The sequence below is a fragment of the Puma concolor genome, chromosome E2 (genome assembly GCF_028749965.1).
Source record: "Puma concolor isolate L17-30 chromosome E2, mPumCon1.1.hap2, whole genome shotgun sequence".
Lineage (NCBI taxonomy): Eukaryota > Metazoa > Chordata > Mammalia > Carnivora > Felidae > Puma > Puma concolor.
Window position 1 is genome coordinate 55,644,651 of NC_141681.1, and position 26,460 is coordinate 55,671,110.

Below are 26,460 nucleotides of genomic sequence, written 5' to 3' on the forward strand. Positions count from 1 at the left end.
CGTTGAAAAAAAAATTAAAAAAAAAAAAAAAAAAAGAAAGGCCGTCCTGGCCAATAATGAGAGGAAGATCATTGGGGCACTTCTAGGAAAGACTGTCTTATTTTCAAAAGTGACACCTGAAGAGTTCTCTTTTCTTCTGCCAGATGATGTCCCTTTTGGATGTAAGTTATGGAACTGTGGCAGTTCTGCTGGAGCCACGGAGAGAAACATCTGGCAGACCAAGCCAAAACAGTGAAAATGGCCAAAGAGAGAGATGGGGATAAATGGGGTCTTTGATGAGGTCTCTAAGCTAGTGAATTAACCAACTATGGTGCTTCTTCATCTTGTGACTTCTTCAGGTTTCCTATCTGATTTGGAGTTTTTGGTTCCTACAGCCAAAATCTTCCTTAATAAAACCTCAATGTTAAATTCAAATCTGATCCTAAACCATGAATCCAAACCCAATTCTAACTTGAATCTGTACCTTGAAGCCACAGTAATCAACAAACCCAGTCCTGCCTCCAATCCTAGTTCTCTTTCCAGCCCTCCTTCCACATTGCCTTTCAGATCCAACCCTTCATACGTATTGAGCACCATCTATATACACAGGCTGGGCTAGATGCTGAGGATACTATGGTGCACAAACCTGGACAGAGTTCCTTCTCTCAAGGAGCTGACAGTCTAGTGTAAAATAAAGATGCATAATTCATAAATAAATGTAAAATTACAAGTCCAATGTGTGCTCTGAAGGAAAGCACTTCCTGGAGACCTTGACCCAGGAAGTGGCAATGAGCTAAGAGTTGAAAGAACGGTAAATTTTAACAAGAATAAAATGGGAAGGGATTGGAGAGTATATCATTTAGATGAAACTGTATGTGCAAAGGCTCATGACATTGTATGTCATGGTGAGTTTGACTTTATTCTGTAGACAATGGTGAACCACTTGGAATTCAGTCACAGAGTGACATAACAAGATTTGTGTTTGCAAAATGTCACTCTACCTCCTATATGGAGGATGGATTTTAAGGGGATGTAGACACATAAGGAGACTATTGCTATAATCCAGATGAGAGATGATGGTGACTTGGATAAGGCCATTTAGGAGGTGAAAATGGAAATAAGAGAATAGATTCAATATGTGCTCAGAGAAGAAAATCAATAGGCGTTAGGCATGGATTAAATGGATGTTGTGGTGTGAGAGACAGTTGTTAAGACTTCAAGTCTCCTGCTCGATGGATGATGGTGCCATTGAGAAGGCCTGATCAGATATGATCAAGTGCTCATGAGAAGGTGAGAAAGACCTCAGTCACTGGCTTCAAGCACAATTCTTACTGACACAGTTCACAACACCAATTTTTTAAAAATCCTTTTTAATGTTTATTTATTATTGAGAGAGACAGAGACAGAATGCGAGTGGGTTAAGGGCAGAGAGACAGGGAGACACAGAATTCAAAGCAGGCTCCAGGCCCTCAGCTGTCAGCACAGAGCCTGATGCGGGGCTTGAACCCATGAACCGAGATCATGACCTGAGCTGAAGTCAGACACTCAACCGACTGAGCCACCCAGGCACCCCTTGCAACACCAATCTTGACACAAACCCAAGTCTTAACCTGAAACCTCAGTTCATACCCAAACCTAACCCTCAATTCTGCTTTATCCTTGTCCAATTCTAACTTACTTGACCAAGTCCCTGACTCCAAATGTTAGCTTGAGCTATGGCTTACACCTCAATCAACCATAAACCTTGACCCAAACCCTGAATCCCTAACCATAAACCAAACTCAACCTTGACCAAAACTGAATGTCACCATAGCCTCAGTCCCAAGCCTGACCCATGCACAACTATAGTGCCCATCCCTGTAATATTCCAGAAGGCCCACACTGACATATTCTCCATGAACTCACCCCCAAATCACACTAATCTTAACACTCTGGCTCCACTTCCAGCCCTATTCTCCTCTTCAACCCAATTTCTATCTAAAATTCCATATTAATTTCCATGCCCAACTCCTTTCCCCACCCCCGCCTTCATTTTCCCAATTCCACACACCACCTTGACTCTTTGTTTCATACAACTTCTAAAATAAAGTCTACCAACTAACACCATACTAATATTGATCCTATACTGACTAAATTCAAGCTAAGTCCCCAAACTTTCTAAGACACTTACTCTCATCAAATCCAAAATGAGACCCCAGAACTCAGACTCCTGATGTCACCAATTCCACAGGAGGACCCTGGCCTTGAGGGATGTCAGCCTTCCTGACTTGGGCTCCCAAATCAAGAAGGACTAGACCCCAGGCCACTTAACCTCATAGCCCTGTGAGTCAGTAATCTATCTTTCTCTCCTGGCTTCTTAAGGAGGGAAATTTTAGTAAGACTTCCAATTTGTCATCTAGTGCCCAAATCTTTATCCCTGGATTCTCTCTTCAGCTCCCTGCCTCATCAGCATTCTGTCAGAAAGAAGAAAGGAGCCCCATTCCTCTGGAGCCCTGTCATTCATTCATACATCCCCTGAACTTCTCCTCTGTTGTGCTCTGAATGTCTGTCTTTCTGTGTTTAATTATTTAATCTGATGTTGTTGCTAAACACCTAAACATGAGCAGAAGGAACAAACCGGATGTTCATACCCAGCCCACACCAGGGAACATAGGAGGTACTTAAATAAATACTAGTATACTAGTTTGCAAACCACTGTCATCCACAGATTTGCCAACTGTAGACTGTCTTTCCTTAACCCCTGAGCCATTCAGCCATGTGGTGTGAGAGAAAGAACTTGGCCTCACAAGTCAGACCAACCCAGGTGTGAATCCTAATTGCCAGTCCTGTGATTTCAGGTAAGTGACTTCAATTTTTCTGAGCCTCACTTTGCCTTTCTTTAAAGTGGGGGGAGAGGGCACCTGGGTGGCTCAGTCGGTTAAGCGTCCGACTTCGGCTCAGGTCACGATCTCGAGGTCTGTGAGTTCGAGCCCCGCATCAGGCTCTGTGCTGACAGCCCAGAGCCTGGAGCCTGCTTCGGATTCTGTGTCTTCCTCTCTCTCTGACTCTCCCCCGTTCATGCTCTGTCTCTCTCTGTCTCAAAAATAAATAAACGTTTAAAAAAATAAATAAAGTGGGGGAGAGAAAAATTTACTTCTCAAGGCAAACGGGAGGATTAAATAAAATTATTAAAAGAAAATGGACATACACACAGCATATGCTGAGTTAATATTAGCTTCCTTACCCCATCAATCCAGAATGAAGAAGCTTTCATTTCTTGTGTACCTGCAGTGTGACGTGCCCGGCACTTCTCAGAACTCATTTTTATTTCTCACATGGGTCCAAGTTAGGACTGTCTTCCCATATTATAGATGATAAAATGGAGGTTTAAAAGAGGTTCGACCACTTGAGCAAAGTCATATAGCTAAGGAGTCAGAAGAAGCAGAATTCAAATGCTGAGGATTGCCCATAGCATTATGATTGTACAAACCCACACTCTGAGAAGAAAATTTTCCTGGGATACTGTCACACACCCTGGAAGTTTTATTTGGCTCCAAATGGACTCAGGACCCTATGAGCCTATTAAGGATGCATAACCCCACGCTGGTGAGACCTCCTGTGCCCTGTGGGTTTAGCACCAGCACCCGCTCTCAAGTTCCACACAGATACCCAGCCTCATATCTCCCTTGTCCTCAAACCTGTGTCCTGAACCTTTGCGTGATGATTCATCCTCCAGCTCATGATCATGCCTGAGAACAGGCATCTGGTTATCCTGCCAGCTGTGCCTTGCCCTGAGGGATCCTGGACACTGTGACCCTGGACCTCCTGACTCAGCCTCTTGGGTTCCGAAGGCCTATTGTTTCTGACTTCCTGGATTCTCTTCCCTCTTCTTTCAAGAACAGCTCCCCACTTCTTTTGGGAAGCTGCTCTTTTATTTCAGATAGTTCTGGTGAAAGTTTCAATCATAGTTCTCCAAACCTTACCATCTGCCCACCCAACCACTATGATTGATGCACGACCCAGGCCAAGCCGACAAAAGCATTGTTTCCTCCCTGGCAACAATGATTGATCCAAAGGGGTGGGCTCAGTTCAAGCTGAGTTCTTCAGTCAATCAGACAGAGTTCTTCCCTGGGAGTAATATGAAGATGCCCTGAGAATGGAGATCTTTGTTTCTACTGTGTTTGCTTAATTGGGTGTGTTGTAGCTGCTAGGTTCCCTTCCTCTGAAAAAGTCTGTCTACAGGGGCTAGAATGAGACCCAAAGGAGAAGGAAAGAGACAAGCAGAGCTGAAAAACAGCTTACACATTAAAAAAAAAAAAAACAAACAGAAGCAGAGAAAAGTAGGCAGAGTGTCAGAGAGAAAGTGTCAAAGAGAGAGAGTGTGTGAGTGTGTGAGAGAGAGCTAATTGGCTTACGTCACTATTTCAAGTACTTGAGACTCTGGTACCCATGTCACATCCTCTGACATCATGAACCATCCCCACAGCCTTCTTAGCCACCTAAATCAATCAATCTCTTCTTGTACATAAGCCATTTTGAACTCATTTTGGACTCTGACGTTGCTATCCAAAAGCTCCCTGACTAAGTGGCTCCTTCCAGCTTTTGTCCATGCCTAGTGCTCTGATTTCCTCCCAGACCCCTGAATTTTGGTTGACCCCTCCCAGATTCCTGAATTTTGGTTGACCTTGGACAAGTCTCTTCCCCTCACTGACCTCAGTCATGCCCCTACTTAATACTATAAATCAATCTTCAAGTATTCTCTGGTTTATATTCCATTGGGGACATTTAAGTATCACCTGAGTATTGGATGATATTAAGGAATTATTACTAACTCTGTAAGCGGTGATAACATAAGGTTTTTATGTTTTAAAAGAGTCTATATTTTAGAGCTGGAGTTGGCAAACTTTTCCAATAAAGGACCAAATAGTGTATATTTTAGGCTTTCTAGACCATGAGGCAAAATTGAGGATATTATGTAGGTATCCACATAACAAGAAAGAAAATAAATTTCCATGCATTTTTAAATTTTTAACTAGGCTGCACGGTGGAACCCAATGAGGGACTTGGACTCATGACCCTGAGATTAAGACCTGAGCTGAGATTAAGAGTCAGACGCTTAACCAACTGAGCCACCCAGGCCCCCCCACCAACATTTTTAACTGATGAAATTCAAAATAATCATTTGTTACCAATTTTTGTCACACAGGTCTATTAATCAGCAAAATGGAATTCTTTTGGAGGGATAACATCTTGCTTAATTAGGGTTCAAAATTAATGCTCCCTGGCATCAAATCAAGTAGTAAAAGCTATTTATACCTCCTGAGATCTGGCCCATGAACTGTAGCTTGTCATACTGTTTTAAAAATACAAATGAACATATTTGAGAACAAAATGATAGCCAATGTTTGTTTCAAAATATTCCCACATTAGAGAAGTGTGTAGTAGAGGTGAAAGAACTGGTTTTGATTCAGTTGGTGTACAAGGATTTCTACACCACTTTATATATGCTTGAAATTATTCATAATAAAAATTCTAAAACAATTCTTTAGGCCGAGATGACCCTTGAGTCTCACCTCCAGAAATGCATCCCCAGCTCCAGGAGTTTACCATCAGGCATGAAAGACTTCCTCAGGATTTCTGGTATTCGGGGACTTTCACGGAGGACAGAGATTGATGTGTGCCATGCAAGACATCCAGCACACCCACACCCCTTGCAGAGAATTGCTCCACCCACAGCCCACGTCCCAGACGACTCGTAGCCCCTGATTCCACATAGCCACTGATTGGATGGGACTGGTCACCTGACCAGAATGCAGTCAAACCATTGGCCATTCAATAACCTATCATGTGGCTGAAGGAGAAAAATTGACCTGGACCAATGGGATTCTCTCGTATTGGTATATGATGTGGGAAATCCCCGGGAAGCAAAGCAGTTGGTGGCAGGTACAGGTGAAGTTCAGCGGTTATGAAGTAAGGAGAGAGACTGGATAAGCGCACCAGGGAGCCAGCACCATGAAAATGCAGAAGCATGTAGAGAAAGGCGTCAGAGAGTCAAATAAATGAGTTAGAGGTTGGTAGCAAGAAAGGAATGAAACATACATGGAAATGAGATAGAGTGGAGCTAGTCCCCCCCCCCCCCCGGTTGCAATTTATTTCTATTCTTACAATTACTACCCACTCCACATACATCTTTCTCAAGACGACTTACATTTAGCCTCTGCTTTGATGAAAACTCCCTCCAAATCTCTTTTCCTCCATACTTCAGTTTGGGCACCTTCAATGAAGCGACTCATTTCCTCATACCACAGCAGAAAAGCTCTAAGCTGTGAGAAAGATTTCTGTTTCTCCTAAGGGGGAAAAATAATCTGTCTCCCAGACTTCTGGGGGCTGTCCGTGTTCTATTTCTTCACCTGGGTGGTAGCTCCATAGGTGCATATTTAAGGTGTTTGTGTATTTCCTGCACTTTACATATCTTATAATTTTTTTAAATTTTTTAAACGTTTGTTTTTGAGAGAAGGAGAAAGTGCGAGCAGGGGAGGGGCAGAGAGAGAGAGACACAGAATCTCAAGCAGGCTCCAGGCTTGAGCTGTAAGCACAGAGCCCGCCATGGGGCTTGAATTCAACAAACTGTGAGATCATGACCTGAGTGAAAGCCGGAAACTTAACTGACTGAGCCACCCAGGCACCCCTCTTATAATTTTTAAAATGGGGAAGGGGAACTCTCCCTGCAAAACTTAGAAACACTTTAGCTGCTTGGAACGACTAAACAGAAATTCTTCTAGGGATGCTCAGTCAGTTAAGCATCCAATTCTTGATTTCGGTTCATGCCATGATCTCATGGTTTGTGAGTTCGAGCCCCACGTCACTGACAAGGTGGAGCCTGCTTGGGATTCTCTCTCTCTCTCTGCCCCTCCTCCACTTGTACAAGCTCTCTCTCTCAAAATAAATTAATTAATTTAAAAAAAGAAATTCTTTCAAATATGTCTTTTGCAGGCCAACCCATCGGATATTTGGAAATCCTTGTGTGTCTTCTCCCCTGAATTTAACCTCCCATTCCTCCAAGCCCTTCCAGAAATAAAGGGGGTCACTCCAGGCAATGGTGGTAGCCAGAGTGGCCATGGGGTGGGGGGTGGTCCTGATCTCTGTAGACCACCCATCAAATGTCCCAGCAAGGCGCAGACCCCCGTCTTTCCATCCCTCCCAGCAAGGAGGAAGCACAGACAGGCAAGGAGCAAGGCTGAGTTGTGAGTTTATTGAAGCGGGTCCAGAGCTTGTCCTAGCATCAACCCCTGCTGCCTATGGTCTTCTTGATCCAGTCCAAGTAGCGGCAAATGTTGGTGTAGATACCAGGTCTCTCGGGCCGCCCACAGGGGTCTGATCCCCAGGATGTGATGCCTTGGAGAACACCATCACACACCAGCGGGCCCCCGGAATCTCCCTGCAAGGGGAGAGTAAGAGAATACTTTCACTTAAGATCCCCCGCTGCATCCCACATTTAGTACTAGTTCTGTAGCTGATTTGTTCCTCTAACCAATAAAGATAAGAGCATTGTATCCTGGGACCAATGGTGACAGAGAAAGGTGGGGCTTCATGTACTGGGACACACACTGGGTGTGCAAGGGCAACGGGGGACATCCTGACCAAGGAGGGAAGAGAATGATGTCTCAAACGTCCAAGTCAGAAAGAAGACAGGATTACACGGAGGGGACTGAGCTGATGTCTTGGTTCCTGCCAGTGGCGAACAGATCTTTGAATCCGGTTACCAAAGAGAGAGGGAAGGAGCAGAGTTCTTGTGGTCACACACACACACACACACACACACACACACACACACAAACGTGCAAGGGGCAATGGTGGGTCTTTTGGGAAGAGATCTTTGTCTCTATGGAACTGGAACCATCCTGAGAGATTAGATTTCCTGGGAGGACACTGATGGAAATGATTTCATTCTTGGCCAATGGGAAAGAAAGCATGGAAGCATTGTCTTCAGGGACCAATCGTTAGCAAAGGGGGTGGCAATTCCATGAGGGAGACAAAGCTGGGGGAGCCCTGAAGACTGAAACTGCAGCCAAATAAGAACTACTGTTACATCTATGGCAAATCCCAAGATTTGTCATCTTGGGGATGGGGAGCTCATTGAGGGAGGGTTAAAGTCAATGGCACCATTCTCTGGCCAGTTGGCAAGAGAGTATTGCTTCCCAAGGAACAAATCATAGGAGAAGGCCACCGTGCTAGGAAACCCAATCAGGTCCCAAAGAAAGGTGGCTGGCTACCTGGTCAGCAATAGAGTCAGCACAAATTCCTGCAGAAGGGAGCAGGGAGCTTGCTCACCCTCTAGCTTCAGACTCTTTCCCGCATGGACATCTTCTCTTGCTCCCTTTATCCCTTCCTCTGTCTGCACCCTATCCTGAAGACAAGAGTTCCCAAGAAAATGATAGCGACAATTTAGCGTTCCTGATCCCTGTGCAGTGTGACCTGCAGGGAGAGTGTGGCCTTCTCTGAACCTGCTTCCCGCTCTAGAGATGGAGTATAACCTCTCTGGGTGCTAACTCTTTGAGTTTCCCCTGATGCCAAGCCCCAAGCCTCCATGGGCATTGAAGGCCAAGGGAAGAAGGGGGTTTCAGAAGTCACTCACCTGGCATGAGTCGGCCCCATTGCTGTCTCCTGCACAAATCATACCATCTGTGACTTCCCCAGGGTAGACATCTTTACACTTCTTCAGGGGAAAGATTTCTACTTCGGCGCAGTTGAGGGTGTCAGGAAAATTCTCTGAGGGGGCAGAGGTTGTAAGTTCCCAGAGAGAGTAACCATTTCCCTCAGTCCCTAGGTGAATCTAACCTCCCTTCTGTACATGCATGGCTGCACAGGAGGGTTTTCTGACACCTTTTGCAGGGCACATCACGTCTCACCACATTAAACAAAGCTATGGCTCCTGCAGTTTCCTTTCCAACATCTAGAGAAAGGCTGTGGACCTTACCTTCTGTTTCTTGCCCAGAGTCCTGCCATTTTCTTTCTTTCTTTCTTCCTCTCTTTCTTCCTTCTTCCTTCCCTCCCTCCCTCCCTCTCTCCCTCCTTCCCTCCTTCCTTCCTTCCTTCCTTCCTTCCTTCCTTCCTTCCTGCCTTCCTTCTTGCTTTTTTGCTTTCTTTCGTACTTTCTAGGCTTTACCACCCAGTGTGGAGCCCAATGTGGGGCTTGAACTCACAACCCTGAGATCAAGACGTGAGCTGAGACTCAGACTTGGATACTTATAACCAACTGAGTCACCCAGGTGCCCCATCCCAAAGTCATTCGCAAATTAAGGATCAGGTGACTGAAATACATGGAGGTGCCCCCTTGTGACACCTATGACCCTGTCTCTCCAATCTTCCCATCCCCAGACCACCCCAATTCAGCTAAATCCTACCTCTCCCAAAAGTCACTTCATTTTAGAAGCTTTCCCTGACTATTCTAATGAAGACACCACCCCTCTATCTCTCCCTATCCTCTTAACTCTCCATGATACTTCATTATATCACTTAACTCTACCTAATAATTCATTTTATATGTATTTTTGTTTATTGTCTATTTCCCCCACCTAGCATGCGAATCCATAGGATAGGGACTTCACACAATACAGCAGCTGGGACTACCAGATGCTTACAAACAAATTGAATTAATGACTAAAAGTGGAATTAACCATGTAATGTACACCACGGGGAATATGGTCAATAATATTGTTACAACTTTGTATAGTGACAGACAGTATTTTTTGTGTACATAAAACTAATAGAATATTGCAGGGCACTTGGGTGGCTCAGTCAGTTGAGTGTCCAACTCTTGATTTCAGCTCAGGTCATGATCCCAGGGTCGTGGGATTGAGCCCTGCACGAGGCTCCTCACTGAGCATGGAGCCTGCTTGAGACTCTCTCTCTCTCTCTCTCTCTCTCTCCCCACCCCCACCCCTCTTCCTAGCTTGCACTCTCTCTTTCTAAAATAAAATTAAAAAAATTAAAAATAAATAATAGAATATTGTGTGCCAATTATACTTCAACTTAAAAAAGAAAGAAAATGGAATTAATCTTTCTTATTAACCTTTGAGCAATAGACTTGAAGGGAAAAAACTTCTATCTGGCACCTCCATTCTCCAGAAGCTGTATACTCACAATCTCATTGATTGTAAGACATCTGAACTCACAATCACTTTTTAAAAGAGGGATACATTCATTCATCCATAATTGAGTCATCCATGCATTCATTCAACAAGTATTTATTGAGTACCTACTGTATACCAAGAACCATCCTGAGCACTAGGAATGCACCATGAAGAAAAGAGCTTTAACCTGAACCCTTATGGAGCTTAAAAATCTATTGGTCAGGGGCACCTGGGTGCATCAGTCAGTTAAGTGTCCAACTCCTGGTTTCTGCTCAGGTTATGATCTGACGTTTCATGGGTTTGAGCCCCGCATCAGGCTCCGCTGACAGTGCTGAGTGTGCTTGGGATATTTTCTCTCTCTGCCCCTTCCCTACTCATTCTCTCTCCCTCTCCCTCCTTCTCCCTCCCCCCACCTCAAAAATAAAATAAATAAACTTCAAAAAAATCTATTGGTCAATTATCCCTATTTTGCAGATGAGGAAAGTGAGGCCGAGAGATGGAAAGGGACTTGCCCAGAAAAAAGGGCAGAGCATGGTGTGAACTGACCTGACTGATTCATGAGCCAGTGGGTTTCCACAGTGTCCCTTGTCTCCTTAGAAGTAAGAGCCAGACAGGCAGGGACCTGAGTCCTGGCTTTGCTGCTTCTTGGTGAATCACACGCCTCTCTGAGCTGAGCCTCAATTCTTTCACTGTGACGTAGGGTGAGGAGCTGCCTGGACTCTGAAGTCCCAAAGGGACGGCTTCAATGGAAGTCCAGACTTTTTGGGTCCAGAGTGAGGAATGAGCTGGAAACTAGACTATGCGTCTTGGGGGAGGAAGGGCCTGGACTCCTGGGACCAGAAAAAGAGTTTCTGGTGCCAGGAATCGTGGGTTCAGGAGGGAGAAGATCGTAGGAGCCTGTTTTCTTGGGCCACTGAGGAGCCCATCTACCCCAAGCCTGTTAAGATTATATAAGACCCTGTGCTATGAAAGTTCTCATAACATGGCACTCTCCACCATAAAGGAGGCATACATTCTTTCGTCCACTCATGCATCCATTCATTTTTTGGGAACCTGCTCTAACAGTCTGCTATTTTGCTTTCTTTCTCCCACCACTCCTGTTAATATTCTGATCTTTGGGGTTTCCAACATGGGCCACCTGTGAGTCTCAAACTCACAATCACTGTCCCTTCTCTATCTCCTTCTGGAGCCAGAGCTTTGCCAATGGCTTGGGGTCCAGTGGGCCAGCCAGCTTCTCCTCTGCCTCCTACTACCTCGGGGGCTGGTGACGGTGCCCCAGCCCGAGATGGTGCACTTCTGGCCAACTTGAGGGCAGTGATCCGCCAGGTTGATGGGCTTCACTTGGGGCCCCAGGGATGCCTGACCACGTAGTCGGATGAGCATGAGATCATGGCTGTGGTCCTCGCTGCTGCTGTTGTAGCAGGGGTGTGGGATGGACTGAGCCACAGCCATTTCTTGCTCTGAACTGTCCTTTTTCTTCAGGCTGTGTTCCCCCAGGCGTACCGTGTACTTCCTGTAATGGTGGAGAGTAGTCTGGGACCCAGGCAGGAGTATGAGCCCCTGGCCCCCTCCTCCCTCAGCCCTCCTCTTTCAGAAGCTCAATCTCCAGCTCTCTTCTTTGCCCCTCCCCTCAGGCCCCAGCCCACCTCTGCCCCAGGCAAAAACTCACTGTTTTTTACAGTGGGCTGCTGTGAGGACCCAGTTGTCGTCGATGAGGACGCCCCCGCATAGCAGCCGAACACCCTGGAACAAGGCTGTCTGCCAAGGCTGTGAATGGGCCTCACACTCCTGGCCACCCAGCACCTTGGACTCCTGTGCCCTCAAGTGTCCTGCAGCGGGAGGGAGAGGGTTGGATCACCACCCCCTGCGGCAGTGGAAGGGCCAAGAAAGCCACTATGGGTTCAAACAGACACACGGCAAGTCGTCTGCCTGCCACCTCACATGTCCACACACCCTCACACGCGAGGTCCCTGGCTTGCCACACAGATGCACACGTACACTCATTGAAGCCCATGAGTCACACGAAGTCACACACCCAAGCATGCTTCCACATGCATTCACACGCCCGTATACTCCCGTGCGTATCTGCGCCCCTCAGCAGGCAGCCCTGCAGGCTTGGTGTGCTCATGCAATGGGCAGCAGGACCTGACGCACTCCTGCCAGCTGCCATGTGTGTGTGCCCCCATCGGCCCTCGGGAAAGCCTGAAGAAGCTCCCACACGTGATCGTGTGTTTCACATCCCCCACCCCCATGCCATCACAAGCACCCACCGTGGCATTCCCGAGGTTCCCGCCAGGCCCCCCTCACCTGTCCAGGCTTCCAGCACCAATAGCAAAAACGTCCAGATCCAGACTGCAGCGGCTGGGGGATGTCCCATGGTGGGGTCTGGGAGAGCGAGAAGGCAGGGCTGAGACCTGAGGAGGGGGGAGAGCTAAATCCTAGGAGGATCTTGAAATAAGGGAGCAGCGCATCCGAAGCCATTTTTGTGGGTCCTGCAGGAGGAAAGGGCTGGGGATCCAGATTTCTTAGGTTGAGGAAGAAGGGGGCAGACCCCAGATTTCTGAATCTGGGGAGGGGAGGTGGGGGCTGGATTCCTACATTCCAAGGAATGGAAGAATTAGGGTCCTGGACTCCAGGATCTGAAGGAAGAGGAAACTGGGAGTTGAGATTCCTAAGTCTTGGGGCGGGGGTGGGGGGGTGGGGGGGTGGGGGGATGGAGAAGGGGGCCAGGGGCCAGATTCCTAACTCTTGAAGGAGGAAGGGGTAGTCCTGGGGGAGGAGGGGCTCCGGCCTGATGCCTGTGTCTGAGTACTTTGGCCTCTCACCTTACAGAATCCAAGGGGCGGGGTCACCGACTGATTCAGACCCAGAGGAAGAGGCCCCGGTACTTCAGCTCCGTCTGCCGAGTACTAGATTCTGGAGGCTTTTAACTGGGAATCCCCGCCTCCTGCTCCGCCTCCTCCCCCTCTGGAGCCTGCAGAGCACCAGGGAACTGGAACTCTGTGTTTGAGAAGGAACTGAGGGGCTGAAAGAGAAATCTTGAAGGAGGAGGAGCTGGGATCTGGAAGTCCTCGGGCTTGGGAGAGAAGGACCTCAGTGCTGTGACTCCTGGGTCTGAATCAGAAAGGGCTGGGGACGCGGACTACTGGCTCCGAGGGGGGGGGGGGTAGGCCGGGGACCTGGACTCTGGGTTCAGGGGAGGTAGGGGCTGGGCGTCTGAACTCCTGGGTCTGAGGAAGGAGGGGCCTTGAGGCCCGGACTCTGGGTCTGGAAGTGGGGTCTGGGATTCTGGACTCTGGGTCTGAGGGAGGAGGGACTGGCGTTCTGGACTCCTGGGTCTGACGATTGCGGGGAGCTGGGGACCCAAACTTTTGGGTCTGAGAGGGGAGGGGGAATAATATAGGCGTGAATTTTTGGTCTGAGGGAGCAGGGGGTTGGGGGCTGAATTCTTCAGTCTTTTTAGGAGTGACTTGGAGCCTGGGTTCTTGTGGGAGCAGGGGGCTGCTGTCACTACCTCGGAATGGAAGGAAGGTGAGTCCTCTAGGTCTCGACTTCTGAGGGCGGATCTGGCCCCGCCCCCTGCCCCCTGAGAGCTCCGGGATGTGGGAAGGCAGGTTTGGGAGGCACCGTGACCTGGTTTCCCCTTCCCCTGGGGGAGACGGGACCGGCCCAAGCCGAACCCAGCGGCCTTGCTGCAATAGGGCTGATGGAGACAGACTTTAGGCAGGACCTGCTAGGGGCTTAGGGGGAATTGCTGTACGGTGGCCGTTCCCTGTCTGCCCACCGCCGCCCACCCGTTGCCCTTCCTTCATCCCACGGAGCAGGCAGACGGAAGGCGCGGCTACGCGCGTTTATTGTAAAATCTTCCATTGGTTCTCAGGCTGGGACCCCGCCAGGATTCAAACGCCCAGGGGCGGGGCCATGAGGGGCGGAGCCCGACAGCGCCTCAGTCCCTAGTGGGGGAAGCTGCCGCGCCCCTGACGTCACGGGGGTGGGATCTCTCACGGAGGAGGCGGGGTTACAAGGGGTGGGGTCCAGAGGGGGAAGTCTCATTGGGCAAAGCTCCGAGGGGAGGAGCTATCTGGTGGAGGCGCTCCCCGAGCGGAGCCCTAGGCGAAGCTGTTCCATGGGGGCGGTGCCAGCTCTCGGTGACATCATAGAAGGCGGGGCTACAGGGGCGGAGGTGTCTCCCTGTCCTTTTTGACGCTGTCGGCCAACAGGGGGCGGAGCCTGAATATGCAAAGTGCGTCTCCGCGCTGCCGAGGCCAGAGTCCGGCAATTCCCGGCTCCCCTGCGCCCACCCTTCTCTCTTGGTCCTGAGGCGCGAGAGCTCAGTTGTCCTCCATGGTCTTTCGGATCCAGTCCACGTAGTGGCATACGCTGGTGTACACGGCGGGGCGACGGGGTCTGGAGCAGGGCTCGGCACCCCCAGACACCACACCTGCCAGGGTCCCTTCGCAAACCAAAGGGCCTCCAGAGTCACCCTGTGCGCGGCAGAAGAGCAATGAAACTGTTAAGCGGTTGTATTCATGATATTATCTTTCTCCCAGGAAGCCCTCCTCTCCTGACACCTTGTTGTCCAGGCGGCCAGTCCCTCCTCCCTCAGACCCAGGAGTAAAAGCTCATACCCCTCACCTCAACCCTGCACCCAGCCTTCTGGGATCCTAGTCCCCTCTTCCCTCAGGACTTAAAGTCTGTTCTTTAAGACTAGTCTCCTCTTTCTTTAGATCCTGGACTCTGGGCCCACAGTCCCCTTTAAATCCAGGAATCTTGGTCTTGGCCCCATCTTCTCCCAGGACCCAAGTGTCCCAGATCCACACTTGCTTTCACCCAGGAAGTCTGGGGCCCAACTCCCTAATTCCCTAGGGCCCAGGAATCTGGCAAGATACCCATTCCCCGCCTCCCCAGAGTGGGACTCACCTGGCAGGAACCCCGGCCCCCCTCCCAAAGGCCGGCACAGAGCATACTGTCAGAGATGTGGCCCGGATATGCCCGATGGCAGAGTTTGTGCTCCAGGATGCTGATGTTAGCACACTGTAGCGTGAGTGGGTACTGCACTGTTGGCAAAAGAGGTCAACCCATAGAGGATCAGCAGTTGTGCTAATCACACTCAGATGCCCCTCCATCCAGACCCTTCCCTAAGGAGGACCCATAGAACCACAGCATAAGACTGTCAAAGATAGAAACAAGACACAGTGACAAAAAGAAATCATAGCGTGAAAGAGAAACAGATGTTTGAGGAGAGGGAGAGAGCCAGAGAAACAGAGTCAGAGTCAAGAACCAAGAAGAGATACATGACACACAGAGAAAAGCAGAGACTATACCAGGAGATAGACCTCTTAAGGGGAAAGAGATTCTCAGGAAGCAATGAAGAAAGAGAGGGAAAGAGGCCCAGAAATGCCAAGGACAGTGAGATAAAGGGAGGAGATATTTATGGTCATTGGCAGAGACAGAGATAAAGACTTAAAAGATACTAGATACACACAGGGAGACACAGCATGTATAATATAGATACAGATATAGATACACATATACCCATGTATATGGATATTGACAGGCAAACAGAAGTGGGTGGGGGGGTATTGATGGCATTGCTGGGCTTGACAAGCAAATAGAAGTGGGTGGAGGGGACTGTGCAGCCACAGCAGCCACTGGGGGGCACTGTAGTGAACCAGAGAACCCACATCCGGTCTGAAGCGGGCAGCCTCCACCGATTCTGCCCAATGGCCACTATTTGGGGAATGTGGCTCCAACGTTGCCAGTTCTTTGAATTTTTCCAGCAAACGCAGAAATTTGGCTTTTGTGTAAAATCTCCCAGGCTTTAGTTGTTGGCAGCAACAAATTCAGACTGTTTTTTCAAGGCACTCTGAAAACTGATGCGAGGAAGCTAAATATGGCTAATGGGTTGCTGATCGGTGACTCTGAGAGAGTCACTCTGTACACCTCATTTCCATTCCAAGATGCATGTATTTTCACATTTAAACATCTCCAACATCCAGGAAGGGTCTTCCAGCAAATGGTGTCATACAAGGATTAATGGGACCTTTTTTCCCCCCTGTTCTTAGTGGTTGTAAAATAATGATGCACCTTCAATTTATAGCGTCTTAAAATTTTTCCCTATCTATCAGATGAAAAGGCAGAGACAGACAAACAGAGGGGATTCAGACCGTCAGCGTGAGACACTAGGGATTGAGTTGTGAGCAACACTGTACCCTTAGGACTGGACACTGCTCCCCAGCCTGAGATGAGGCACTGGGTGCCTGGGGAGACGCAGGTCTGGCTGAGGTTGAGGGGCTGCACAGCAGGGCCCAGATGTGCCTTCCTGGGCAGACGGATCAGCATGATGTCATCATTATGGTCATGGGCTCTGAGGTCCTTGTTGAACCCAGGGTGGGGGAAGAAGTCCGTGACCCGGAACAGTTGCTCTGGACCTTCCCATCTCCAGAGGTGGTGCTCCCCAAGGCGGACCCACAGATACCTGTTGGGACAGGCCTCAGAGGTCAAGCTGGGTGTCCACCAAGCTTGGGTGCTCCACAAGCCACACACTGTCCCTGGGTCCCCATCATCTCTGTACGACCCAGAGTGCTGTGTGATTTTAGGCAAGGTATACACCCTCTCTGGGCCCCAGCTCCTCACTCCATCCTTTCATCTGCCTCTACCTTTGTAGCTCTCCCCCCAAAACTCACACCCCTCCCAAGTCCCGTACCAAGTGAGTCGCCTTCCTTCCTGCCCCACCTGGAGCCTTAAAGGTGACCTGGGTCCCCTGGAAGTGTGTAGGCACATGGAGGCTCCACCTACCATACAACAACGGCCCCACCTCCTGCCCCCACAGGTCTGGTGGCTTTTGCGGGGAGTGGCTCTGTGTGTGTGTTGGTGTGTGTGTGTATGCATGGAAGGGGATGGGAAATGGAAAATCCCCAAGTTAGGGGTCATCCATGAACTCAGGGTTTTCCTGTAGCCGTATCCCTTACCCTCAATGTGTGTCTTCCTGAGGCCTACCCTCAAGCTCTCTCACTGCAAGCCCAGTCCACGTCCCAGGACAGCTGGGGACTATCTGGGAGTATATGTGTCCATTCCTCAGCCTCTGACCTCTGACCTTAGGGAACAGGCTTCTGATTGAGAATTCAGGATTTAAGGAGTATGAGGTGTTAGTTCTACCTTTGACTCTCTGTCACCTTGTTGCCTTGGTTCCATATCTGGGAAATCAATCCCCCCCAACTCGTCCTCATGCCTAAATCTTTTCTACCTCCATATCTCTGCTTCTCTCCTTGGTCTTTGGGACTGAAATCTGAGCATTGTTCTCCTAGCCTGAAGCACAGACCTGAGCTGAAAGAGACCCTATCGTGGAGCAATGACTGATGGGAAATTCCCACACAACATTCTGTACCAACCCCATGTGCTTCATTCCTGGAGGGAAGAATATTGGAACAAGGTGAATGACTCCTTTCCAGAGATAATATAGAAAAGATTACTGAATCATTTATTTCTCATACTCTGGGCATTAGAATGCCCAGAATCTAAATTCTAGAATTCTAAGATTCTAACATGTTAGGAATTCACAACTCTAGAATTCTATGTTCTAGAATGTTATGAATTCAATGTTCTAACATTCTAGATTTCTCTGGATCAAAAAGTCTGAGGGGGGTGTTAAATTACCTGAGTGAAATCAGGAACTGAAAGAGCCTAAAATTCTAGTATCCTGGGACTATAAGATGAATTTCATCACTCTAGAATTCTATAAATCAATGGTTTTTGAAATTCAGGAAGCTAGGGTTCAAATAGTTTGAGACTCTAGAATTCTCTGAATTAAAACCTGGGGGATTTTAAGAATCTGGAATGATAGCATTCTGGGATGTTTAATTCACCAGATTCTAGACAGTCATGAATAGAAGTTTCTAGAATTCTATTGATGCAAGATTCTAGGATTCTGCAAGTCTTAGTATTCTAGTATACTCTGAATACAATATTCTAGGACCATGAACTTCTATATTCAATGAACCTACCTAGAAACTGAATCTAAGATTCTAGAGTTGTGCTATCCTATACAACTATTGAGCACTTGAAATGTGGCTCATCTGAACTGAGAGGTGCTGTATGTGTAAAACGTACATCTGACTTCAAAGGCATAGTATTAAAAAAAAAGACTAAACAGTCATTCATAAACATTTAAAAGTGGATTGCAAATTGAAATAATATTTTGAGTGTTTCAAAGCAAATCTATTATTAACATTAATGTTAATCATTTCTTTTTCACTCTTGTAATACATGTACTAGAAAATGTAAACTTACCAGTGTGGCTGGAGTGATTATATCCTCTGGGGGTAGAGCCGGACTCCTAAGTTTCTACCACTCTCTGAATCTCTGATTCTACAATTCACTGAATTTCATGGATCTGAGATTTCAGGAGCTCAAAACTCTGGATTTTTCTGGGTCAGAGTCTAGGCTTCTAAGAGTTTCAAATTTTAGACTCCAATAATTAGATTACTTGGGACTTTAGAATTTGGAGAGTCAATTCTAACAGTTGAGCTTTTGGGAAAAGAAATGAAGGCTAAATCCTTCCTGCCCACAGCTCCCTCCCTCCCTCCGAAAGCCCCTTGACCCCACCCCCACCCTTTCCTTATCCTCTCCCCCCCCCCCCCCACACACATAGTGGTGCCCGGGTCACTCACCGCTTGCGGCAGTGGGCAGCTGTGAGCAGCCAGCGGTCACTGATGAGGGAAGCCCCACAGAAGAGGCGGGTGAGGAAGAAGAGCCCGGCCTGCCAGGGCTGCGAGTTGGGGCGGCATTCCTCAGCCCCGATTGCTCGGGTATCTGCCCCGCCGTGCCCTGGGGTGGGGTGGAGGCAGAGGGGTAAATGACAATCCCGGTGGGAGGGCTGGGGGAGACCTGGGAGATACCTAGCAGGAAGGGGAAGGGCAAGCGTGGGGGGGGGGGGTGGAGAGCGGGGGAGGGGTTGAGGGGTCTCTCAGGGGGCCGTGCGCACAGGCAGCAGGATGCACAGCAGGAGCCTCACCTGTCAGGAGAGAAAGCAGAGCACAGACGAGTCCCAGCCTCATGACCTCGGGGTGCCTGGGTCTTGAGCATGCGTTGGGGCGCTGGGTGCTTCTTTAAGGTAAGCCATGCCATCTCCTTCCTCCTCTCTGGGGCCGCCCCTGTGATTAATCTGGGTTGAGAAATGTCCCAGGAGGAGGGGGAAGCCCTGGAGCCTTGACTGGGGGCCTTGGGAATGGAGGTGATGCGGGAGACCACCCCCCCCCCCCCCCCCGCAGGGCTTGGTGGAATGAGGGAGGGGCCCTGGGATCTCCAGAGAGGGAATCCCTCATTCCCATGATCTGGGATGTGGGACCTGGATACAGGATATCCTGTGATCTGGAGGAGGAAGAGGGATAGGAAGATGATTCCTAAGGCTGGGTCCTGAGGTGGAAGCAAATTTATCTTGAATGAAGCTTGTGGTGAGCTGTGACCAGTGTCCTGGGCAGGAGGGCGCCCTTCCAGAAAGCAGGCTGAGGCTGGGAGAAAGAACAGAGACTCGGTAGGAAGGAGGCAGGCAGGATGGGGCAAGGCAGGGAAAGAGAGAGAAAGAATTAGAGAGAAGGACAGAGATAGAAGGATCAGGGGTGAGAGAAGGAGAGAAAGGAAGATACAGACTGAGCAAAGCAGAGACCACAAGGAGCCACGCACATGTGCATGCCCTACCCTGAGCATCCAGGCCCCTTCCCGCAAGAACAAAGCCCTCTCCTAGAAGGTTGAGGAAATATGGTCCCAACTGGATTAACCCACTCTTGTCATAAACTACCCCATCCCCTTCGTATCGCTACCCACCAAGGACCCACATGCCCAACATACCTGGAACTTAAGTGCTTTCCTTTTCTCTTAATACCGCCAGATCTTGGCCAAGTCCTGAGAACATTGCCCGTTTTTTGTTTTTTTTTTTTAAATCTCTTCTCCTCCATTGCCCTTCCCATCCGCCCATCCTACCTGCCTCGATCCCCATCCCTCCTCCTCATCAGGTGGACAGCCCCTGCCGGGCCAAGCCCGGATGTGACTCATCTGTGTGTCCCCAGCATCACCCTTTCAGGGCTGCGCTCTTCTTGGGAGGCCTCAGGAGATGTTAATTAAAGGAGTGATAAACATTAAAAAAAATTTTTTTTAGAGCATGGACTCTGGAAGTGGACCACCAGGGTCCAAATCTCAATGCTGGCCATTATTAGGTAGGTGACCTTGGGCAAGTCACTGGACCTCTTTCAGCTGGCCCATCTATTAAGAAGTAGTAACAATTCCAAGGACTGAGTTGAGGGAGGCAGGGGACAGATCATTAAGCAGTAAACAAATAAATGAGGTCGTTTCAGCTCTAACAAGTGTTGCAAAAATAAATAAATAAATAAATAAACCGAGCAATGGATTGTTGTCCCGGTAAGGGCAGGAGACCCCTATAGCCAGGGCAATCCTGGAAGTCTTCTTTGAAGAGGTGACCTTTGAGTAGAAACCTGAGTAAGCAGAAACCTGAATGACACGAATGGAAGTCTTGCCTGTCTCCCTGACCTGACTACCAGCTCCTTGAGGGAGAGCTCAGGCTGATTCATCTCCAGGACCTGGAGTAGGACACAGCTCAATAGACACTTGTACTGTGATGATTACAGGAATGGGTGATTTGCCTTTAAAAATGAATCGAGGAGCGCCTGGGAGGCTCAGTCGGTTGGGTGTCCGACTTCAGCTCAGGTCATGATCTCACAGATCTTGAGTTCAAGCCCCGCGTCGGGCTCTGTGCTGACAGCTCGGAGCCCGGAGCCTGCTTCGGATTCTGTGTCTCCTCCTCTCTCTGCCCCTCCCCCGCTCACACTCTGTCTGTCTCTCCGTCTCTCAAAAATAAATAGACATTAAACAAATTTTTTTCAGTGAATCAAGTTTTCAAGTTCCCACCTACTTTGCTTCTGATTCTTGCATGACAAACTCCGCTGATATGCCTGATTGGCGTTTCCTGGGTGTGCTAATGGGGGTGGGGGAAGGAAGCTGGAGAGGCTCAGGGCTGGAAACTGTGAGCCAGGCTTCTGTGGGCTCTGTGAGCGCAAGGACCGTGTGGTTGGCGTCGCCACTATGTTCCCAGTGCCCAGCATCAGGCTTGCCATATAATAGGTGCTCAATAAATTGGTGTTTGAAAGGGCAAACAAGAACAACCTGGCTGGGAAAGTTCTGCTGTGCAGATGTTCAGCTGATGTAATTAATATTTCCAGAGTCCAGGCTAAGTGGAGACACCTCTGCCTGGATTCTGTGTGTAATACCCTCCAGCAGAGAAATATTTACATGGAGATACTTTCAGGGAGAGGAAAAGAACTCTTCTCTTCAAAGTTTCAGGGTGAAATTTCAAAGCCCGTTTGGAGTGGGTTGGGCATGGAGGCAGACTGGGGGCTGTGGGTGTTGGATCGGAGGGTGAGAACGGAGATACAGAGTGGAGCTGGGACTGGAGCTTGTGGTTGGTGAGGGAATGGAGACGGATCTAACCAAGAACTTTCCCCTGAATCTCAGAGGGCTTCTTTATGTCAACTTAGCAACGGAGGTGGGGAGTGTTCCTCTGGTCTTAGAGGCTGGGATGGGTCCAGGGTAAGGTCCCTTGGGTTCCCGCGGCCCCAGGAAGGCAGAGAAGGTACCAGATGACCCAGAGGTGGCCCAGCTCCTGCTGGCACAGGAGGGGCTGGTGTCAGGCGGACCCAGATGTGGCAAACAGTGGGAGGGAGGGAGGAAGTGGTTAAGGGGTGCTTCGTGGAACTTGAGAGGAGGGTGGGGAATGTGATTCTCCCATCAACCCTGAGGGCTGGGGATGGTGAGGGGGAGCTTTGGATTGGGGGCTACTCCTGTGCTCTTCTCCCCAGGACACAGACCGACATACATTCTCACCAGGACCTGTTGGCAGGTCATGACAACAGGTAACATTTAGCCAGGGCTCACCACCCACTGTGTTAATGCTTTACTGATAATTACCATAGCAACCTACACACTCATGTTATATCATAGTCTCCTCACAGTGGGAATATGAGGTAGGCACTTCATTGTCCTCATTTGCCAGGTGAGGAAATAGAGGCCCAGAGAGGGTGCTTAGCTTGCCTGAGGTCACACAGCAGGGAGTGGTAGAGGAAGCCTGGTTTGGTGAGTGACAACCCCTCTCAGAGATGGGGTGACCACCAGCTTCCTTGTTTTTCTCAAATTAAAAAAAAAAAAAAAAAAAAACAACTTTGCCATCGCTTTTGGCAGTTTGGCTCCAAAGCGGGCAGAGAGCAGCAGTGGGCGGGGGGTGGGGTGGGGTGGTTAAGGGAGGAGGAGAGACATCAGCAGGTGTGGATGGGCAGCGGAGGTTCTCGAGCGGGGCAGGGGAGGAGCCCAGCCCCCGCAACTGCCCAGGAAGGGAGAAGAGGCAGCTGGTAGAGGCTCCGGGCCTGGGGGTCAGTTGGAGCGTAGGGTTTTCTCTATCCAAGAGGTGTACTTGCAGATTTGAGTGTAGACAGCTGGATGCTGAGCAGAGCCGCAGGGGTAAATGCCCCATGAAAGGATGCCCTGCAGGGTCTCGTCACAGACCAGAGGGCCACCAGAGTCACTCTGGGGGTGGGGGAAGGAGAGATCAAATAAATGCACCAATTCAAAGTCTGCCTCTTGGGGATGTGGGGGTTGGGTAGGGTTGGGGTTGTGTTTGGATAAAGACAAGGTTGGTGGGGCGCCTGAGTGGCTCAGTTGGTTGACTGTCTGACTGGCTCAGGTCGTGATCTCACGGTTCATGAGTTCGAGCCCTGCATCGGGGTCTGCACTGTCAGTGCAGAGCCCACTTTGGAACCTCTGTCCCACCCACCCCCGCCCCTCCCCCATGCTCTCTCTCAAAAATAAATAAAACATTTTTTTTAAAAAGATGAGGTGGGTTAAGTATGAGCTGGGGTTGGGATGGGGCCGGACTAGGGGTTGTGGACATTGGATGGGGGGGGGGAGTGAGAGTGGAGATGGGGTAGAGCTGGGGCTGTAGCTTGTGATGAGGTGGGGGGAGGTAGACATGGGCCGACAGAGAGGGATGGGGTGGGGGTCTAGGCTTGCGGATGGCAATGCTGTTGAGGACGGGGTCAGAAGTCGGTAGGGCCGGGCGCCAGCAGATGGACCCAAGGAGGTAGAGTCGGACGTGGGGTGGGGACGGAGGTTGGGGTAGGAATGGGCTCATGTTGGACACGGGGATGACACTGGGGTAGGGATGGGATCATGTGGGACACGGGGTGTAGGGTTGGGGACAAGGATGGGGCGTTCCGATTTCCCATAACCCTATCCTAGCTCCCATGAGTGAGACCCTCCCTGGCCAGTTCCTACCTGGCAGGGATCCTGACCCTGGTCCAGTCCTGCACACATCATGTTGTTGGTGACCACACCAGGGTAGAAGACCTCGCATTCTTTAGGGCTCAGGACAGTGACCCTGGAGCAACTCAGGCCCTTGTTGTACTTCACTGACAGGAGAAAATAGGAGGTGATACTGTGGCCAGACGTCCAGTCCTCCAGGACTCAGGAGTCCAGATACCCAGACGGTTCCCATCCCAGACCCCAGACCTCCAGCCCCTCCTTCCCCAGACCCAGGGTCCCACTCCCCCCAACCCCCTCCCCCCTCAGACCCAGGGGTCCTGGCCCTCAGTTCCTCTTCCCCAAGATACAGGCTTCAGGGTGCCCAGCTCTTGCCTCTTCGGGTGGCCGTGGTGCCCCAGCCAGCCACCTGGCACTGGTCTCCCGGCTGGGCACAGCGGTAGGGCAGGCGCAAGGTCTGGACGCGAGGCCCCAGCACAGCCGGCCTGACCAGCTTCAGCAGCATGAGGTCATGCTCGTCTGTCCGCCGCGGCAGGATGGGGCCCAAGCCATGCTGGTACTTGGGGTGGACGATGGGCCGGGTGGTCCTGCGGAGCTGCTCGCCCTGGATAAGCAGCAGGTGGTCGTCCCCAACACGAGCCCACAGAGGCCTGGGGAGGGAAGAGCCATGTGAAGGTAAAGCCTTTGTAGAGACGGGGACAAGACTCTGAGTCGGTGGGAAGGAGGGGACTGGCCCCATGGTGGGAGCCCAGACTCCTGGGTCTGAGGGAGAGAAACTGGGGGCTGGGACTCCTGGGTCTGAGGGAGGAGGAGGCGGGGGAGAAGGGAGCCCAAGGAATATCTACTAGACAAAGGGCAGCGGACGAGCCCGAAAGCCCTGAGAAGGATCTACAGCGCCCCCTGGAGGCCACAGCCCAACCCTGCCTCACCTCCTGCAGGAAGCCCTCCAGAACTGACTCCCGCAAGGAGCTCGGAGAGGTCCATACCCTCAAGTGCCCCAGCTCTTCCCGCCGCCTCCCCGGGGCCTGCCTCCACCGCCCCTCCGTGGCTGCCCTGAGGAGCTCCCCCTACTTTTTCCCGCAGTGCGCGGCTGTGAGCACCCAACTCTTGTCCACCAGGACGCCCGCGCAGTGGAACTTGAGGCCATCGAAGAGGGAGACCTGCCAGGGCTGCGAACCGGGTGCGCACGGGGCGCCGGAGGCCACAAGGTCTAAGTCGGTGTCGTTTCTGGGGAGCAGCACCGCCTCCGCGGCTGGAGAAAGAAAAGGGGTGGAGACAGGGCAGGAGCTGGGCTTGGGGCCACAGCTGGGCCGTGCGACGGACCTGCGGAGCCCGCAGCCAGAACCAGGGAAGCTGCGGGAGAGGATTGGAAATTGGGGGTCCTGCAGGAACCGAATGGAAGTGGCGGAGAAGGACCGCGGGAAAGGAGAAGGAGGCGGGGACAGAGCGGAGTGGAGGTGGGGAGAGCGACCAGGGAGGGTCTGGAGGGACGGGGACAGAATGCAGCGCTCGAAGCAGAGGAGGAACAGAACCCGACCCGGCCACCAGGGGGCGGGGATAGAGGAGGGCGGGCCGGAATAGCGCCGCCGAACGGTGAGAGGGCCGAGGGCCAAAAGCTGTGACGCAAGACTTGGGAGATAATTGGGCGGAGTTAGAAGGAGCGGGGACAGAAAGGGACTGAGAGAGGGGACTGGGCGGAGTTGGAAGGAGCGGGGACCGAGAGGGACTGAGAGGGCACGGGGTTAGTCAGGGGCGGGGAAGGAAGCCGAGAGAAGCGAGGAGTAGGGATCCAGGCGCAGTGCAGGGGGCGCAATCCCCCAGAGCGGAGCTCGGGGGGGACCCGGCTGACTTAGGGGCGGGCCAGCACTGGATCAGCAGGTGGGGCCTGGGGTCCCCGGAGGAGCAGTGTTGCGCTGGGGTTGGTGATGAGAGCACACTCTGCCATCTCCCCTGGTCCCCGGCCCCTCCCGCCAAGCCCTGTCCCCCGCCTCACCCCAGAGTTGCGTCACGAGCAGCGGCAGCAGCAGCATTGCCCGGGCCCGGGGGCCAGAGGCGGTAGAGGGGTGGAGGTGCGGAGATCTCATGGCCGGGACCGAGGCTAGGGGGCGAGGGCGGATTAAAACGGATGCCCCGTCAGAGACCTGCACCCCACGGCGCCCGTCCGCCCGTCCTGGGCCAACCCAGCCCGCGAAGACCCGCTAAACCTGCGGCCGACGACTTCAGGGACAGGGGGACGGGCGACTCGGGCCAGAATACCAGGGATGGGCACCATTACCCTAATGACGCCCCCCGTGGCGTCCTCCAGACCTCCCTGTGCCCGAAGGGGGAGCCATCTCAGGACCCCGGCTTCCCCGGACTGCCGGCCAAACGGCATTTGGGTTTCGCCCTCCTTCACAGGTGGCGCGAGGGTCCGAGGCTCAGAGGCGCGCCCGATTGATAGGGCAATTGAGGCTCAAACAGGGCTCGTGCCCGCGACCCGAAGGTCCCCACCCATGCTCTCACAACCCGCCCCTACCAGGGTAGGGCATCCCACCTCACCTGGGAGTCGCTGGTAGGGAGGAGGGCTGGTGAGGAGGAGGGAGGAGACTCAGAAGTGCCTCTGCCCTGCCGCCGAGTGGGCCGCCGAATCCTCTGCCCAGGGACCCCTGGCCTGGCCTTCCCTTTTAACCCCGAAGAGCCCGGAAATTTCACCACCCTCCCCCCAGGGGTTCACTCCCTCCCTTTCCCTCTCCCTAATTATACCGTGGGTGGGGCTGGCACCCAACCTGGGCCCCAGATTCCTGCTCAGGGAGGGGCCCAGGGAATACAGGCTCTTTCCAGGGCCCCAAACACCCTTTTTGGAGCTGGATTCCATGGGGATTCCCCAGGTCTCCTGTTCCAAGAAGCCTTCTCAGCTGGGGAGAGAGGACCCCAGGGAGCCTAAGGGTCTTGAGGAGGGCGTTGGAGAGAGGTGATTGTGAGGCCAGAATGCTGTCCAGGAGAGAGGTAGGCAGAGAGAAAAGACAGATGGAAGGAAAGGGTAGGAGCCACACAGACTGAGACACAAAGA

The 26,460-nt window shown here is 51.2% G+C and overlaps 3 protein-coding genes across 5 annotated transcripts; all 3 read right to left on the reverse strand.

The window, feature by feature from the left end:
• Positions 1–7,190: 7,190 nt before the first annotated feature.
• KLK8 (kallikrein related peptidase 8) lies at positions 7,191–13,207 on the reverse strand. Of its 3 annotated transcripts, none has more exons than XM_086690565.1 (6): positions 12,917–13,183; positions 12,399–12,505; positions 11,761–11,920; positions 11,345–11,604; positions 8,594–8,727; positions 7,191–7,396 (listed from the first exon to the last, which is right to left on the reverse strand). In XM_086690565.1, exons 2-6 carry the CDS (start codon positions 12,466–12,468, stop codon positions 7,241–7,243), a joined length of 780 nt encoding a protein of 259 aa, XP_086546691.1. In that variant the 5' UTR covers positions 12,469–12,505; positions 12,917–13,183; the 3' UTR covers positions 7,191–7,240. The 3 variants fall into 3 exon arrangements, with proteins under 3 accessions (XP_086546691.1, XP_086546690.1, XP_086546692.1); XM_086690564.1 differs by having other exon boundaries at positions 12,399–12,476; positions 12,917–13,108; XM_086690566.1 differs by lacking the exon at positions 7,191–7,396 and adding an exon at positions 7,440–8,365 and having other exon boundaries at positions 12,399–12,476; positions 12,917–13,207.
• Positions 13,208–13,927: 720 nt separating this feature from the next.
• KLK9 (kallikrein related peptidase 9) lies at positions 13,928–19,977 on the reverse strand. Its single transcript, XM_086690568.1, has 6 exons — positions 19,938–19,977; positions 19,105–19,243; positions 18,761–18,917; positions 16,304–16,569; positions 15,012–15,148; positions 13,928–14,575 (listed from the first exon to the last, which is right to left on the reverse strand). Exons 2-6 carry the CDS (start codon positions 19,145–19,147, stop codon positions 14,423–14,425), a joined length of 756 nt encoding a protein of 251 aa, XP_086546694.1. The 5' UTR covers positions 19,148–19,243; positions 19,938–19,977; the 3' UTR covers positions 13,928–14,422.
• Positions 19,978–22,038: 2,061 nt separating this feature from the next.
• Positions 22,039–26,066, reverse strand: KLK10 (kallikrein related peptidase 10). The gene is made up of 6 exons (XM_086690567.1): positions 25,950–26,066; positions 25,405–25,509; positions 24,483–24,663; positions 23,787–24,061; positions 23,427–23,560; positions 22,039–22,679 (listed from the first exon to the last, which is right to left on the reverse strand). The coding sequence occupies exons 2-6, from the start codon at positions 25,493–25,495 to the stop codon at positions 22,527–22,529; spliced, it is 834 nt and encodes a 277-aa protein (XP_086546693.1). The 5' UTR covers positions 25,496–25,509; positions 25,950–26,066; the 3' UTR covers positions 22,039–22,526.
• Between the last annotated feature and the right edge of the window lie 394 nt (positions 26,067–26,460).